We start from the raw sequence: 13,799 nt of genomic DNA, 5'->3' as shown, positions 1-13,799 counted from the left end.
TCGTACAGGTAAAATCCCAATATAGCAAATCCTATGGAATAAACAAATCAGATGTTAGTGAAATTTGATGAAATCAAATATATTGCTAAAAACTTTGAAACTTTCAAATCTTCACACCTAGCGATGAAGCAGAGCTTACCACATGCCTTGACTTTGCAGATTTTTAAGTAGAATGAAGTCTGTGGATTTCAGTACTTGACCAAAGATATCATAAAACTTTGCCGAATCCTTGGTTTCCCTGTCATCTTGATCTCTGCTCCCATACCCCTCTTTTCTTCTAAGCTATAAGATATTTTAATTTAATCGTTCTTCTCATTTGATGTTGAATAATTGGAAGACTGGAGGTAATGGTGAGAACTGAGCCAGAAATTGATGATCACAAGGCCTGTCATACCATTAATAGCTATGTGACAACTAGTGATATGGGGTATATTTATTATCTTAATTTGCAATATTAAGGAGGGAGGTAAATTGCATTGAAATATAAAAGATATTTTTTTAAACAGGGATATTAGATTCAAGCATTATTTTTATAAAAAAAAGTTTTTTTTCACGTTGAAAGTGACTGTTACTGGGCTAAAGGATCATACAAAACCCTTGTTCAAAAATTTTTATATAGAATTTGTTAAGATCCACAAATTAGTTTCTGTGAACCATTCCCTGAGATAGTGGAAATAGCTCACAAACCTTCCAAAGATGAGTTTCTATATATTTGTTGTAATGGGATTTTACCTGTAAAAGTAAAAAAAAAAAAAAAAAAAAAAAAAAAAGAAGGAAAAATTATAAATCAACACCAGTTAATATCAAATTCTAACTTGATTTTTGCTTGTTTGCTGTGAGAATTTAAAATTATACACTCGCAACGTTGTTGCATATGCTACTAATAACTAAGATTTTATTTTAGGGAGCTCCACAATTATTTTTCCATCTCAGCTTTTCAAAAGCCAACAGCTAAGTGACAGTTTTCAGTACATTTTCTTTTTATATAGTGTCTTTCATTGATCTCATTGGTATCATAGCTTTCCTATCGTAGTAGAAATTATGCTCAAAATCATTACTCAGATATATTTTGTATCTGTATTTTGCAAAAGTGACAGTTAAATAGCAAATAGTCGTGAAGTACCCACTGAGGGCCCACTGTTTCGCTAGGTGCTATGAAGGTACACACTAATTACATAAGATACAGCCCCCTTAGATTCAGTCACCTTCAGAGTTTAAAAGTAAAGCTTGTGAAGGAATCAAAACATGCAAGCATGAAGTGCTTATAGATGAAGGCAAGATGTGAGCATTGCCTTGCAAACGCCCGTTCATCCTGCAGTCCTCAGCTCAGACATCTCCTCTAAGGAGGCATTCCACTAAACTCCCAGGCTGTATTAAATGCCTCTCTGGGTTTTCAGAGAATCCTGGTTGTACCCCCATGTCTCTGTTTTATTGGGTTGGCCAAAAAGTGCCTTCGGTTTTTTAAGTAAAACTAAAAGACACATTTTTCATTTTTACCAAGAGCTTTATTGAACAACATATTCACCCTTTTGTTCCACTATCTTCTGCCATTTTTCAGGCAGCTTCATAATTCCATCTTCCCAAAACTTTTTATCTTTTTGAGCAAAGAACTATTCCAGGTGCCTTTTACAGTCTTCCAGGGAATTGAAAATTTTTTCCATTAAGAGAATTTTGTAAAGACCGAAATAAATGGAAATCCGAAGGTGCAATGTCTGGTGAGCACGGCGGATGAGTCAGAACTTCCCAGCCAAGCTGTAACAGTTTTTGCCTGGTCATCAAAGAAACATGCAGTCTTGCATTATCCTGATGGAAGATTATGCGTTTTCTGTTGTCTAATTCTGGACGCTTTTCCTCAAGTGCAGGTTTCAGTTGGTCTAATTGGGAGCAGTACTTGTTGGAATTAATCGTGTGGTTTTCTGGAAGGAGCTCATAACAGAGGACCCCCTTCCAATCCCACCATATACACAACATCACCTTCTTTGCATGAATACTGGCCTTTGGTGTGCTTGGTGGTGGTTCATTTCGCTTGCCCCATGCTCTCTTCCATTTCACATTATTGTACAGTATCCACTTTTCATCACCCGTCACAATTTGTTTTAAAAACGGAACGTATTCATTACGTTTAAGTAGAGAATCGCATGTGGAAATACGGTCAAGAAGGTTTTCTACACTTAATTTATGTGGAATCCAAACCTCAAAGCGATTAAAACATAACCAAGCTGGCACAAATGATTTTCAACGCTTGATTTGGATATTTTGAGTACGTCAACTATCTCCCACGTGGTATAACGTTGATCTCAGTTAATGTCTCTATTTGATCGCTATCAACTTCAACTGGTCGACCTGACTGTGGAGCATCGTCCAGTGAGGAATCTCTAGCACGAAACTTCGCAAACCACTTCTGACACGTTCGATCTGTCATAGCACCTTCTCCATACACTACACAAATCTTTCTTTGCATTTCAGTTGCATTTTTACCTTTCTTGAAATAATAAAGCATAATATGCTGAAAATGTTGCTTTTTCCTTCCATTTTCAATTTTAAAATGGCTATACAAAAATTCACCAATTTTGATGTCTTTTTTTAAATGCACGCTGATATGACAGCTGTCACATACAGTCTAACAAAACTGTTTCAAATGAAGTTAAAGACAGCTAAGTGCTACTAGAGCCATCTTACGGAAAAAGCGGAACGAACCTTTTGGCCAGCCCAGTATCACAGAATTGGAAATAGCTTGATAATTTTATGTATTCTCCACTAAACTCTAAGCTAGTCAAAGACAGGGAACTTAGTACTCATTGTACTTCTAGCTTCTTCTTAACTTCACGTTTGAATTAAATCAAGTACAAATTTTAGAATATGTGTTAGAAATTCCTAGAAAGGTCAGTGCAAGTGTTTTTGAGAGGGAGGGTGAGATGCCTCATAGGAGGAGTAGGAGTAGCCTCAGTGCCAAGTGGAGTTGTTTGTGGGCTTTTTGTAGTTCCTACAGCCTGTAGGAACCCTTAAAGGGATTTTCTCTGAATAGGTGAGTGACCTGAGAGCCATGTTTTGGAAATATTGATCTTGTAGCAGTCCTGGTCCTATCGATGGTACGATAGATTGGAAGAGGGAGAAGCTAGAGGAAAGAAGTTTGCTGAGGGAGGGGTCCGTGGTGTAGATCTCAGCAGAGATACGGACCTGAACTTGGGGTGGTGACAGTGGGAACAGAGTGGGGGAATAGGCGCTTGGCTAGAAAGAAGGACTTTGTGCCCAAGTGATGGTGGTGATCAAAGAGAATGAAGCAAAGTTGATTGGATTTTGAGTTTAGAGAATCTGGGATATAAAGACATTTCTTTTCATGGCAAGTCAGAAAGGACCACCAATTTGAGAAGTAAGTTGAGTTTAGTTTGGTACACATGAGCAAGGGAACACTGGGATAACCAAGTAGCAATACGTTTGAACCATTTGTAAATACAGGACTCGGAGTTTGGTGAGAAGATGGCAGTTGTCAGCATTCAGTAGAAGGGGAAGTTACGAGAAAGGAGGATTTTTTAATGGTGTGTGCTATAAAGACTTAGAGGACTGATTTCTGATGGCCATTTCCAGGTTGGAGAGACAGGAAGAAAGAGGCAGTCAGTGAAACAAGGGCATAATCAGTGAGGAAGAAGGAAAGTCAGGATATTGCAATAAAGGTCCTCTGATAGTAGTGGGGGAGAGTTTCAGTGAATAAATGCAATACACAGTGCCAGATGTTACCAAGAAATCAGGGAGATATACCCTTTAAAAAAAAACTATCACAAGTTATTTTTTTTAAATATTGAGTTTAAATTCCTACAGGACTTTGGACAACACACATAGGTAGTTAAGGTATCTTGTTTAGCATTAAGGAAGGACAAGCGTTCTGGTATTGGTAGCTTCATTTTGACTTATTCCCAAATTTCGTGATACCGCAAAATACAGAGACCAGAAATGTACCCAAAGCATAAAATACACTCTAATGAGATTTCTCAAGGTGAATTATTGTTTGGAGTTGGCTAACTCCTTGCCTTATATTTTGATTCTTTTCATAGTATTGGCTAAATATTTGTTAAAGAAAATAAATAGAAAGGAAGATACACAAAACCTATCAAGTTGCCACCTCCTTGTATGACACATTGAATGTATTCAATACCAGGTAATCATTAAACTTTACAGAACAACAGAGTTGCCACAGGTGGGCTAAAGAGCAGTGGATCACCTTGATAAACTGTTGGCACGAGGTTTTTGCATGCTTTTCAGAGGAAGTGCTTTTCCTGGTGTCTTGTGCCTTAATTATTTACCTTCCTCCAAGTTTTATACCTTTCTAATTCCAGTGCTTCAGGGATTGTGGTTTTACGTGTGGATATACTAGGTGGAGGTGGGGGGTGTGGACAGGTACAGAACGAGATTAGGGAGAATGCTTTTGGTTTTGTGGTGGTGGTTTTGTTATCTGGTGTATAATCATAAAAACTCAGGAACATTCGTGCTTTCAATCAGATGGGTCACACACACCAAAAACTTGAATGAAAAAAGCCATGGAGTTTGATTGCTAAGCTAGAAATATATTTATTAAAATGTAGTCTTCGGTCTTCACCCTGTTTTCTGTCATTAACAATTCTTATTTAGAACGCACGCTGATTCTGCGAAATCCACCCCTTCGGAGACAGACTGCAATGATAACGTCCCTTCTCATAAAAATCCTGCTTCCTCCCAGAGCAAACATGGAGTGAATGGCTTTTTCCAACAGCAGATGATGTATGACTCTCCACCGTCTCGGGCTGCATCCGTTTCTGTAGACTCCAGCCTTTATAACCTGCCCAGAAGTCACTCCCACGACGTCTTACCAAAGGTGTCTCCTTCAAGTACCGAAGCTGACGGAGAGCTCTATGTTTTTAATACCCCATCCGGGACCTCGAGTGTAGAGCCTCAAATGAGGCATGTATCTATTAGTTATGACATTCCTCCAACACCTGGTAATACTTATCAGATTCCACGAACATTTCCAGAAGGAACCTTGGGGCAGACGTCAAAGCTAGACACTATTCCAGATATTCCTCCACCTCGGCCACCGAAACCGCATCCGGCTCATGACCGATCTCCTGTGGACACGTGTAGCATCACACGCACAGCCTCTGACACTGACAGTAGTTACTGTATCCCGACAGCAGGGGTGCCACCGTCCCGTAGTAATACCATTTCCACTGTGGATTTGAACAAATTGCGAAAAGGTCAGCTCCAGTTGGCTTTTCCTGGCTTAGAGGTTAATGATAGAAAATCTCTTTTTCTGAGTATTTGTTCTTGGACGCTTAGTGTGACATTAAACGGCAGTCCCTTTTTTCTTCAGCGCTGCAGTTACCCACTCAGGTAGCGAAGCTGTCAGAGCCTCATTAGATCCCAGGAAGTGTGTTTGTGCAGGCAGCGTGTGCCTGTGTACATGTTGTGGTGGAAGGGAGAAAGACGAGGAGTTTTTCATCCCTAAGAAGTATGGCCTTAGTAATACTTCCCTGCCTCAGGGAGTGTGCACCGCTCTCTCTCACTTCCTCTACATCCTGGGTGAGCAGACCCGATGGGGCAGAGGCACAGGAAATGGACCAGCCACAAAGCCTTTCCCAGTCATACCCTTTCCCGTATTTGTGTCCTATTACGGCCGCTTCTGTGTCACATCTGTTGGGCTCTGTTCCCTTCCTTCCCAGATCAACAGTTTTTACGTTATGTCTACCAGGTGATATTCAGTTGCAATCAGGTCATTCTGCTTTTTGTTTGTTTGGTTTTATTTGTTTTTAAAGCTCTGAATCTTCTCTCCCCTTACCCCTTAGCCACTTCACTGATTCCTGTACCATCTTCCTAGAGCCTGCCAAAAGTTATAGACTTTGAGAGGAGAAAAATTGAGTCTGGGTTAGCCTCTGAGGGTCCTAAAGTCCTGAAAATAAAAAGCCCAAGTTTAAAAGGCACCCACCCTAAAAACTACTTCTGACACTTCTGGATTTTGTGGTAGAGTTATCCAGCTGTTCTAAAGAAGTTAAAGATTTGATGCCTTGTGGATGGTACTTATGTCAATACTTACTTAGCCATTCAACACCAATTTCTAACTTCTTTCTCGAAATGGCTGTAATGTATCTTGAGGTGGTTATAATAAGTTAGTGAGATATAAGTTATACCCAAGGGTGCAAAAGATAAGAAAACAGAAGTATTTCTTTTCTCCATCTTTAAATAACCCATCTCACTGTCATAATCAAATACTGGTACTGGTTAGCATATGAATAAATGTCTGCATTTTCTAGTGGTTTAATGTTTCAATTCAATATATTATTCTTTGAGCATCCTTTTTAAAACCTGTGTGTGTGCATGCATGCATATATGAAAAGAGAGAGAGAGAAGGTCATTCCTGATTACCCTGGGAACTGGCAAAGATGGGGAGAAATATTGATAGTTTGTTCTCTGTTTTAGATGCTAGTTCTCAAGACTGCTATGATATTCCACGAACATTTCCAACTGATAGATCTAGCTCACTCGAAGGCTTCCACAACCACTTTGTAAGTATAATTGACCTTGACATCATCAAGTGTATTTCATTGTCAAAACCTTCGCACTTAGGACCCTGAGACTAAATGAGATCCTGAAATAAAAGTCCCTTCAGATCCACATGCATAGGCATAACTTACAATTGTGTTTTCCTGTTTGACAGTAGTTCTTGTTTATTAAAAGAAATGTATGTGTGTTTTAGAAAATCAAAAATGTATTGACAGTGGGGAGTGTATCAAGCGAAGAACTGGATGAAAATTATGTCCCCATGAATCCCAACTCTCCTCCACGACAACATTCCAGCAGTTTCACAGAACCAATTCAGGAAGCAAATTATGTGCCAATGACTCCGGGGACATTTGATTTTTCTTCATTTGGAATGCAAGTGCCTCCTCCCGCTCATATGGGCTTCAGGTCCAGCCCGAAGACCCCTCCTAGAAGGCCAGTTCCTGTTGCAGACTGTGAACCACCCCCCGTGGATCGGAACCTCAAGCCAGACAGAAAAGGTAAGGAGAGCGTGGCGTGGTAAAAGGGCGGGGGGTTGCCAATTGAGATCTGCATTTAACTGTCATTAAATCCAAAACGGAATCGGGACTAGAAATTCAGAAGTATTTCATATTACCTAAGTTACCAGCTTGTTTAAGTAAAGTAGTATTGCTGTTTATAGATTAATAATTATTATGTCATACGTTGATGCCCAGGTGAGATTTTTAAGTCTCCTATCTCTGGAGCAGAGGTTACAAACTAAAATATTCGCAAGGATTGGTAAGCAACAGGAGATAATTAGGAGAAACTGGAATGCCCTTGGCCCATCCAAATGGAGTCACTAACTACTGCCTGGCTACAATCCTTTGTGGACTTGTGAAACTAACATGGGCCCCCTAGAGGAAAATCTTCTGATTATCAAAGGAAGTCAAAAATTTGGGGTTTTATATGTATTTTCTTTTGATTTTTAAGTTCTACCACCTAATTTAATTATTTAAAAAAAAAACAAAACGAAACATTGCAGACCATACCACACACTTTTACAAGCTAGATATCATCTTTGGCTGGTCTTTTGTAACCTCTCCTCCAGAGTATTTAATATCAAATCAGACTTGAGATTATTAGTGCACTTGCCATGATTCTTTAAGAACAGTAAGGTTGCTTGTATACTCTTTCCATTCTGTGCATATAACAACTTTTTAAAAATGATTCTGCCTTTGCTGGGGTGTAAATAAATGCTTCTAGTCTATTCTTTCATACTGGCCTTCATAAGTAACATTAAATTCTAAGGTGGCATGGTTGATTAAGAACTCAGTGTAAAAGAAACTTTTCAGCCAAACTGGTAATATGTACCCAAGCTTTTGAAATTTGGGCTCAAGTGGTTAAACCCCAGACAGCCAGCTGTGTTGCCGCAGGCTGCAAGTGTGATTTAATCTCGACAACCAAGTAAATTAGTGTATTGGCTGTGAGATGCGTGGCACAATTTCTGGGGAATTCAGCACATTTGAAGAGTCTCGTGTGCTCTATGTAGCTGTTTTTAAAAAGCATGTAATGTTTGTGTAAATTTCTCATTAACCTGGGCTTGGATCATTAACAGTCATTCTAATTAAGTTCCCGGTGTGGGGAACAGAGACTGAGACTCAGAGTATCTTAAGAAAATGAGTTTTGTTTTGTTTTGCTTTTAAGAAAGTAAATGAAAAGAGAAAGTTAGTGGCAACTGAGACACTCCTAGGAGGCTGTCACTTTGTCCTGCCCTCCCTGCATTTCCGTCCTCTGGAAAGTCTTTGATCCTGCTTTGCTCTCCCTCACATTCTTTCCTTCTTTCCTGTTTTCTTTTACGCTGCATCCTCTACTTTACGTGCTTTCTGCTGTCAGAGAGCTTTGGCCTCTGATACCCCTGTGTGGCCTCGATTCCGCCCTGTGGCTCCTTTTTATGGGCCCTCGCAGCTTCCACATCTGCTGCTAATTGCCTTGTTCATTATTGACTCACTCCAGATCGCTCAGCGAAAGTTTGATTGGTCTCGTTTTTCTGTCCACACCAGGCCACAAGATAGATTGTAGGTTGTAGGCGAGCCCACACGCTGGCTGCTGTTGGGTCAAGGGCCCACCTTTGCTCGGACAGCTGGAAAGATGGTCGCACCCCCAGTCACCCCAGAGGCCCCAGCAGCAGAGCCATGATCAGGGCTGGCTATTTTAGAAACAGTGTGAGCATCCCAGGCTTTTTAGGTGATAACTTTTCCTTTTGTTTCTCTTGGTCCTCATTTGTTTTTAAATCTATTTAGACATCCCTCGTCATTTTCTTCTTTGCATACAACACACAGAAGTATGTTTGGACATGTATAGATTTATAATTGAGCCCACAGAGGGTGGAAGGATTAAGATACAAGTGTCAGGAAGTCCATGAAACATCGAAATCCTCATTTTAATGCTAAACTGGTTCTCTCCTTCTTTTCCTGTAATTAGCACATGTTGGCAGCAGATCGCTAGTTTTTGACACCAAACGTAACCGTTTTATATCTTGAGGTCCCCACATAAATATGGACGTGGTGTGCTGTGGGTGACGCATGGAGCTCTGAGTCCTTGCGGCTTTGCTCCCCTGCCTCTCCTTCCTCCCGTCGGGCTCTGCTTAACACAGTTTGAAAATTCCCAGTATATTTCACAGTTAATGGTTTCATGTGGTAAGCACAATGCAGAATCAGAAAAGGTCCCTATTTACATGTTGGAAAGTTTTAGGATCATAATGAAATGCTTTTAGTATCATCTAGGTCTGACAGAGTTCACGTACCCCCATATTATAGTATATATTATTTTATGTAGGCAGCATAATAAAATGGCATGTGTACTCTACATCATATATATTGCATATATGTGTAATTAAACCTCCCTATGTAAATATATAGTGAAAGTACTATATATTCTAGTACATGAGAGACTGTCCTAGTCCTCTAAACCAACCAATGGTGACCCTACTGTAGAACAGAACAAAGTAGGTTCCTTGGTTACTTCTGGAGATTCTGTTTAGTCTTTAAAAAATAAACTGAGCTATTGAAAGACAATCTTGAGCTCATGGGCCAGATTACTGATTTGGTATCATTACTTAGATACAAAATGAACTGAAAAAGCACCCAGAATAAAATTGCCACATAGTTTTTGACAAATTCAAGGAGAATAATAGGTTTAGCAAAACAGTAAAGAAGTTACTTAAAGTCTTAGTTATAAAAAAAGGGGGTGGGTTGCTTTTCTTATTATTACTCTACTTTTTAAAATAAATATGATACAAGAGAAGGCATGAGAAAGTATCTAATACGGCAAGGCAAACCTTGTCAAGTCACTTTAGAAAGTTATAGCTATTCGAGAAAAACATTTTGAAACCCAAATTCAGATCTTGGAGCAAAGTTTATCCTTAAAAACTTAAACCATAAAAACAGATGTCTTATTTCGTCCTGAAATTCTTCTCATGGTGCATAGCATCTAATGAGTCTGTTTTCATTTCAAATTTTGTGACATCAGATACATGGCTCTGTCTATTATTCTAGTATCTCTTATTAACTAAACCTCATAATAAGCAAACCTTATTCTATAGAATATGGCTTGATTAGTTCCAAAACTCAATACAACTAACTCAACACCCAGTATAACTGGTTTCTGTGATCATCTTCTTGGGAAGGGTCTACAATAAATGAGTGACATTCTAGTCTTGTTTATACCCCCAATTATAGATGTCAGCTGCTGTAGTTAGTAGTACGGATGAGTTTTTCAAATACTTCTGAGTAATTGAAGCTGCAGAAATACATGCATGTTTTAAACACTTACATTCAGTGTATTTTCATGGACACTTTACCCAGTCACCCAACTGTGGTATCTATATTTTCACCCATACTATTTCTGTCACAATAGTATTTGTTCTGAACCACATCTTGTGTATATTAACAGAGGAGAAAATCATAATTTACATGTACTGTGTTAAATATTAGGAAAGCAGATGAGTCATTGGAAATGCAGGACAAATTCTGTTTTGATTACTTCAACTGAAACTTTTATATTTTAATGGAAATGCAACTTTGTAAAGTTTGGGAAATTTCTATAAGATATTGTGATTTCTCTTAAAGTAAGTTCTTAAATAAATCTACCAGATTTCATCTGTGCACTTAACTGGGCCCATTCACTCTCTTTCTAACATGATATAGCAGCTGTTCAAGCCTCAGATATACTGTCTTCATATTTTGTTTTGTTTGGCTTTGTCCATTCATGGCTTTCTGCAGTAGATCTGACCATTAGTTGTTGTATTGGTTTTAAAAAAGCAGTGCGAGGTGACTTCTTGTGTTTTTTTACGTTCGTTTGGTTAAAATATCTTCAGGTCCTTCTGGATCTTCACTTTGGTATAGGAAGGATCCAGAAGACCAATCGAGGAGCTTCTCTAGGTGGATCTTTTTGGTATCTTTGCTATAAATATTTGCTCAAGAGAGCTTCTAAAGAAGTTTTTTGAAAGTGATTAAAAATTAACATGCTTTCAAAAAACTACTTTTATACTAGAATAAATGTTTGGAAGATGGGTAAATGATACCAGTAAATATAGCTAGATTTTAATAAACAAGTATTAAAGTTTGACTCTCAAGTCAGATTTTTGGGTTGGTGGTTACAGTTTAAAGGAAATGAGTACAGAGTGCATTTTTACAGCACAGCCTCTACGTGCGGGTTTTTTTCCTAAATATTCCTGACCTTCCAATATAATTATCATTATTATAGTCCCCTTTACACAATGAGACTATTCAAACAAGTGTAAAAGTTTTTCAGTGTGCTACTTTGATTACTACTTGGAATTAGCAGAGGATAATAATGTTGTGAATTATTTTTCTTCTTTCTTGATTTCTGAGATGCCTACTGGAAATAGCATCATCTGTGAAACTTCAGATGAGTGAATAATTTAGGCTAAGTTAGACCTATAATGGTAGAGAAAATAAATTTTCCACTTTGAGTTGCATTTATGTAAGCAGTACCTAGTAAAAATAATAATCGTGTATGGACTTTTCAAAAAGGACTGCATCTGCTTCTTTGAAGCATGACCTCGTATGGACTGCCTTGACCATATTTGGTATGATCAGCTTTTGAAACAACATTCAGTTGCTCTTATTTTCTTTTTTTTCCTTCAAAGGCAAACACAAAGTTAAGACATTGATCAGATTAAACACCACTATCAGATTAAGCTTTAAGAGAACCACAGTTCATCAAAACAGATTGAAGGGCCTCCCAGTTATAGGATGTACCCTCTGATAGGTCTGGGGTCTGGAAACCCAAGGAAGGACAGGTGGCTTCTCTAAAGAAGCTCCCGTTTAGTGGGAAAGTGGAAAAGTAAACACATTATCATAATTAGCACAGAAGGGGGCTTGTGGTTGAGGTTAGCTCTTGGCCCTGCAGGCTGTCTCCTCTGAGGAGAGTCTCAGAGGGTGAGTGGCAATGAAATGATGATAGAGGATCTTCTATCAGAATAAACAGCATACCCAGATCCTTTAAAAAGAGGGGACTGGCTCAGAGTCTTGGGTGGGAGGGAGGAAAGTATGAATGAAGGAACGAATGCCAAATGCCTGGCAGGTGCCAGCTCCTGGGGGTTTTATAATCCATGCTAATGAGTTTGGGCTTTATTCTGAGAACACCATTAAAGGGTTTTATGTAGGCAAGTAACATAATCAGGTCGGCCCCTAGAAAGCTCATTCTAAGATTTAAGGATACCATAGGGGAAAAATGGTATTTTTTAATGCAAACTGTTATAAAATCACACTTTTTTTCAGCATCTTCTTTAAAGAGTGCTTTGCCCGGTGTTCCAAACCCAGGGTTCTTGACGCCTCGCTTTAGAGATGATCAGACAGGGAGGCATAACAAAAGTCCCTGTCCTGACTCGAAATTGCTACCTCCACTTGGGGACCTAGAGTGAGTGATTTTTACAAGTTTGGAGGCCACTTGGAGTGTAAGTGGAGGCATACAGTGTGAGTTCAATTGCAGAAAAACAAACCAGGTAAGTGCAGTGCACATTAAAAAAAGGAAGCCAGGACTTCAGACTTACAGATTCTTTAATTTTCTTGGATAAATGAAAACAAACTATTGCCATTATAAATAGAAAGTAAAATTGATACAGGGAAATCAGAGAGAAAGTGGAATCTAGAGTAACTCTTAAGAGATCTGCTATGGCAACCGCAGACAGAGGAAACAAAGCAGGTATGGTGGGTCCCAGAAGATAAATTCCATTTCGAACGTGCAGTGTGAAAGCCTACAGAACCTCCATGTGGGGTGACTTTGTAGGTATGCCAGTAAGGATCTTAGGGGAGATCTGAACCAGAGGTTAAGATGTACCAAGTTGTGCTCCAAATGAGGGAGCAGATCCCATGATCCAGAGATTGACAGCCCCGGGGGAGATTGTTTTAACCCTTGAGGGTTAACGCACAGTGGGGTGCCCTTTGCTAAAGAAATGCGTCATGTCACTTTCTTTGTTCAAACCTAATCTAGCTAAAGCCTCCTTGTTAACTGTCTTGGATTTAAAAGCTGAGGCTGGGCTTCCCTGGTGGCGCAGTGGTTGAGAATCTGCCTGCTAATGCAGGGCACACGGGTTCGAGCCCTGGTCTGGGAGGATCCCACATGCCGCGGTGCAACTGGGCCCGTGAGCCACAACTACTGAGCCTGCGCGTCTGGAGCCTGTGCTCCGCAACAAGAGAGGCCGCGACAGTGACAGGCCCGCGCACCGCGATGAAGAGTGGCCCCCACTTGCCGCAACTAGAGAAAGCCCTCGCACAGAAACGAAGACCCAACACAGCCAAAAAATAAATAAATAAATAAATAATAATTAAAGGTGCTAATAATTAAAAAAAAAAAAAAAAGCTGAGGCTCAAATGAGTTAACACTGTTGACTCTTACAATCTGAGAATCAGTGTATCCCCAGAGTTGGTTCATTTTCTGCCTCTGCTTTAGTCTTATCTCATACCCTTTAATTGTCGCACTTAAGTAATCAGAGAAACGTTCCAGGATTTGCCTCTAGGCAGCAGAGGAGAAGTACATACACCTTGGACTTTTTTTTCCTTTCTCTCCTCATAAGTAATACTGAGCCATCATTTGAGTATCACTTTCATTTCTGTCTGGAACATAAATGTCAAATTGAGCCAGGCAGTAAAAATACAAAGAAATGAATTCAGCTACCAAAATGCCTGAGTGACTAGGTTCAATTCAGGGCAACATTTTCACCTTGAGGCGTTTGTCCTAAAATCAGCCTTAAGCTTTGCATGGAGTAGAAAATACATGGAAATTTTATA

At 39.4% G+C, this 13,799-nt stretch overlaps 1 protein-coding gene across 4 annotated transcripts in view; it reads left to right on the top strand.

The window, feature by feature from the left end:
* GAB1 (GRB2 associated binding protein 1) overlaps positions 1 to 13,799 on the top strand; it is a 127,465-nt gene that overhangs the window by 94,293 nt on the left and 19,373 nt on the right. For all 4 annotated transcript variants that reach the window (XM_061191639.1, XM_061191635.1, XM_061191636.1 and 1 more), the window contains 3 exons: positions 4,624 to 5,225; positions 6,445 to 6,530; positions 6,722 to 7,025. In XM_061191639.1, coding sequence (XP_061047622.1) covers positions 4,624 to 5,225; positions 6,445 to 6,530; positions 6,722 to 7,025 — 992 coding nt within the window. The remainder of the gene's footprint in view (positions 1 to 4,623; positions 5,226 to 6,444; positions 6,531 to 6,721; positions 7,026 to 13,799) is intronic.

The sequence above is a fragment of the Eubalaena glacialis genome, chromosome 5 (genome assembly GCF_028564815.1).
Source record: "Eubalaena glacialis isolate mEubGla1 chromosome 5, mEubGla1.1.hap2.+ XY, whole genome shotgun sequence".
Taxonomy (NCBI): Eukaryota; Metazoa; Chordata; class Mammalia; order Artiodactyla; family Balaenidae; genus Eubalaena; species Eubalaena glacialis.
Note: the sequence above shows the minus strand (reverse complement) of the source record. Positions and strands in the feature narration are given on the sequence as shown.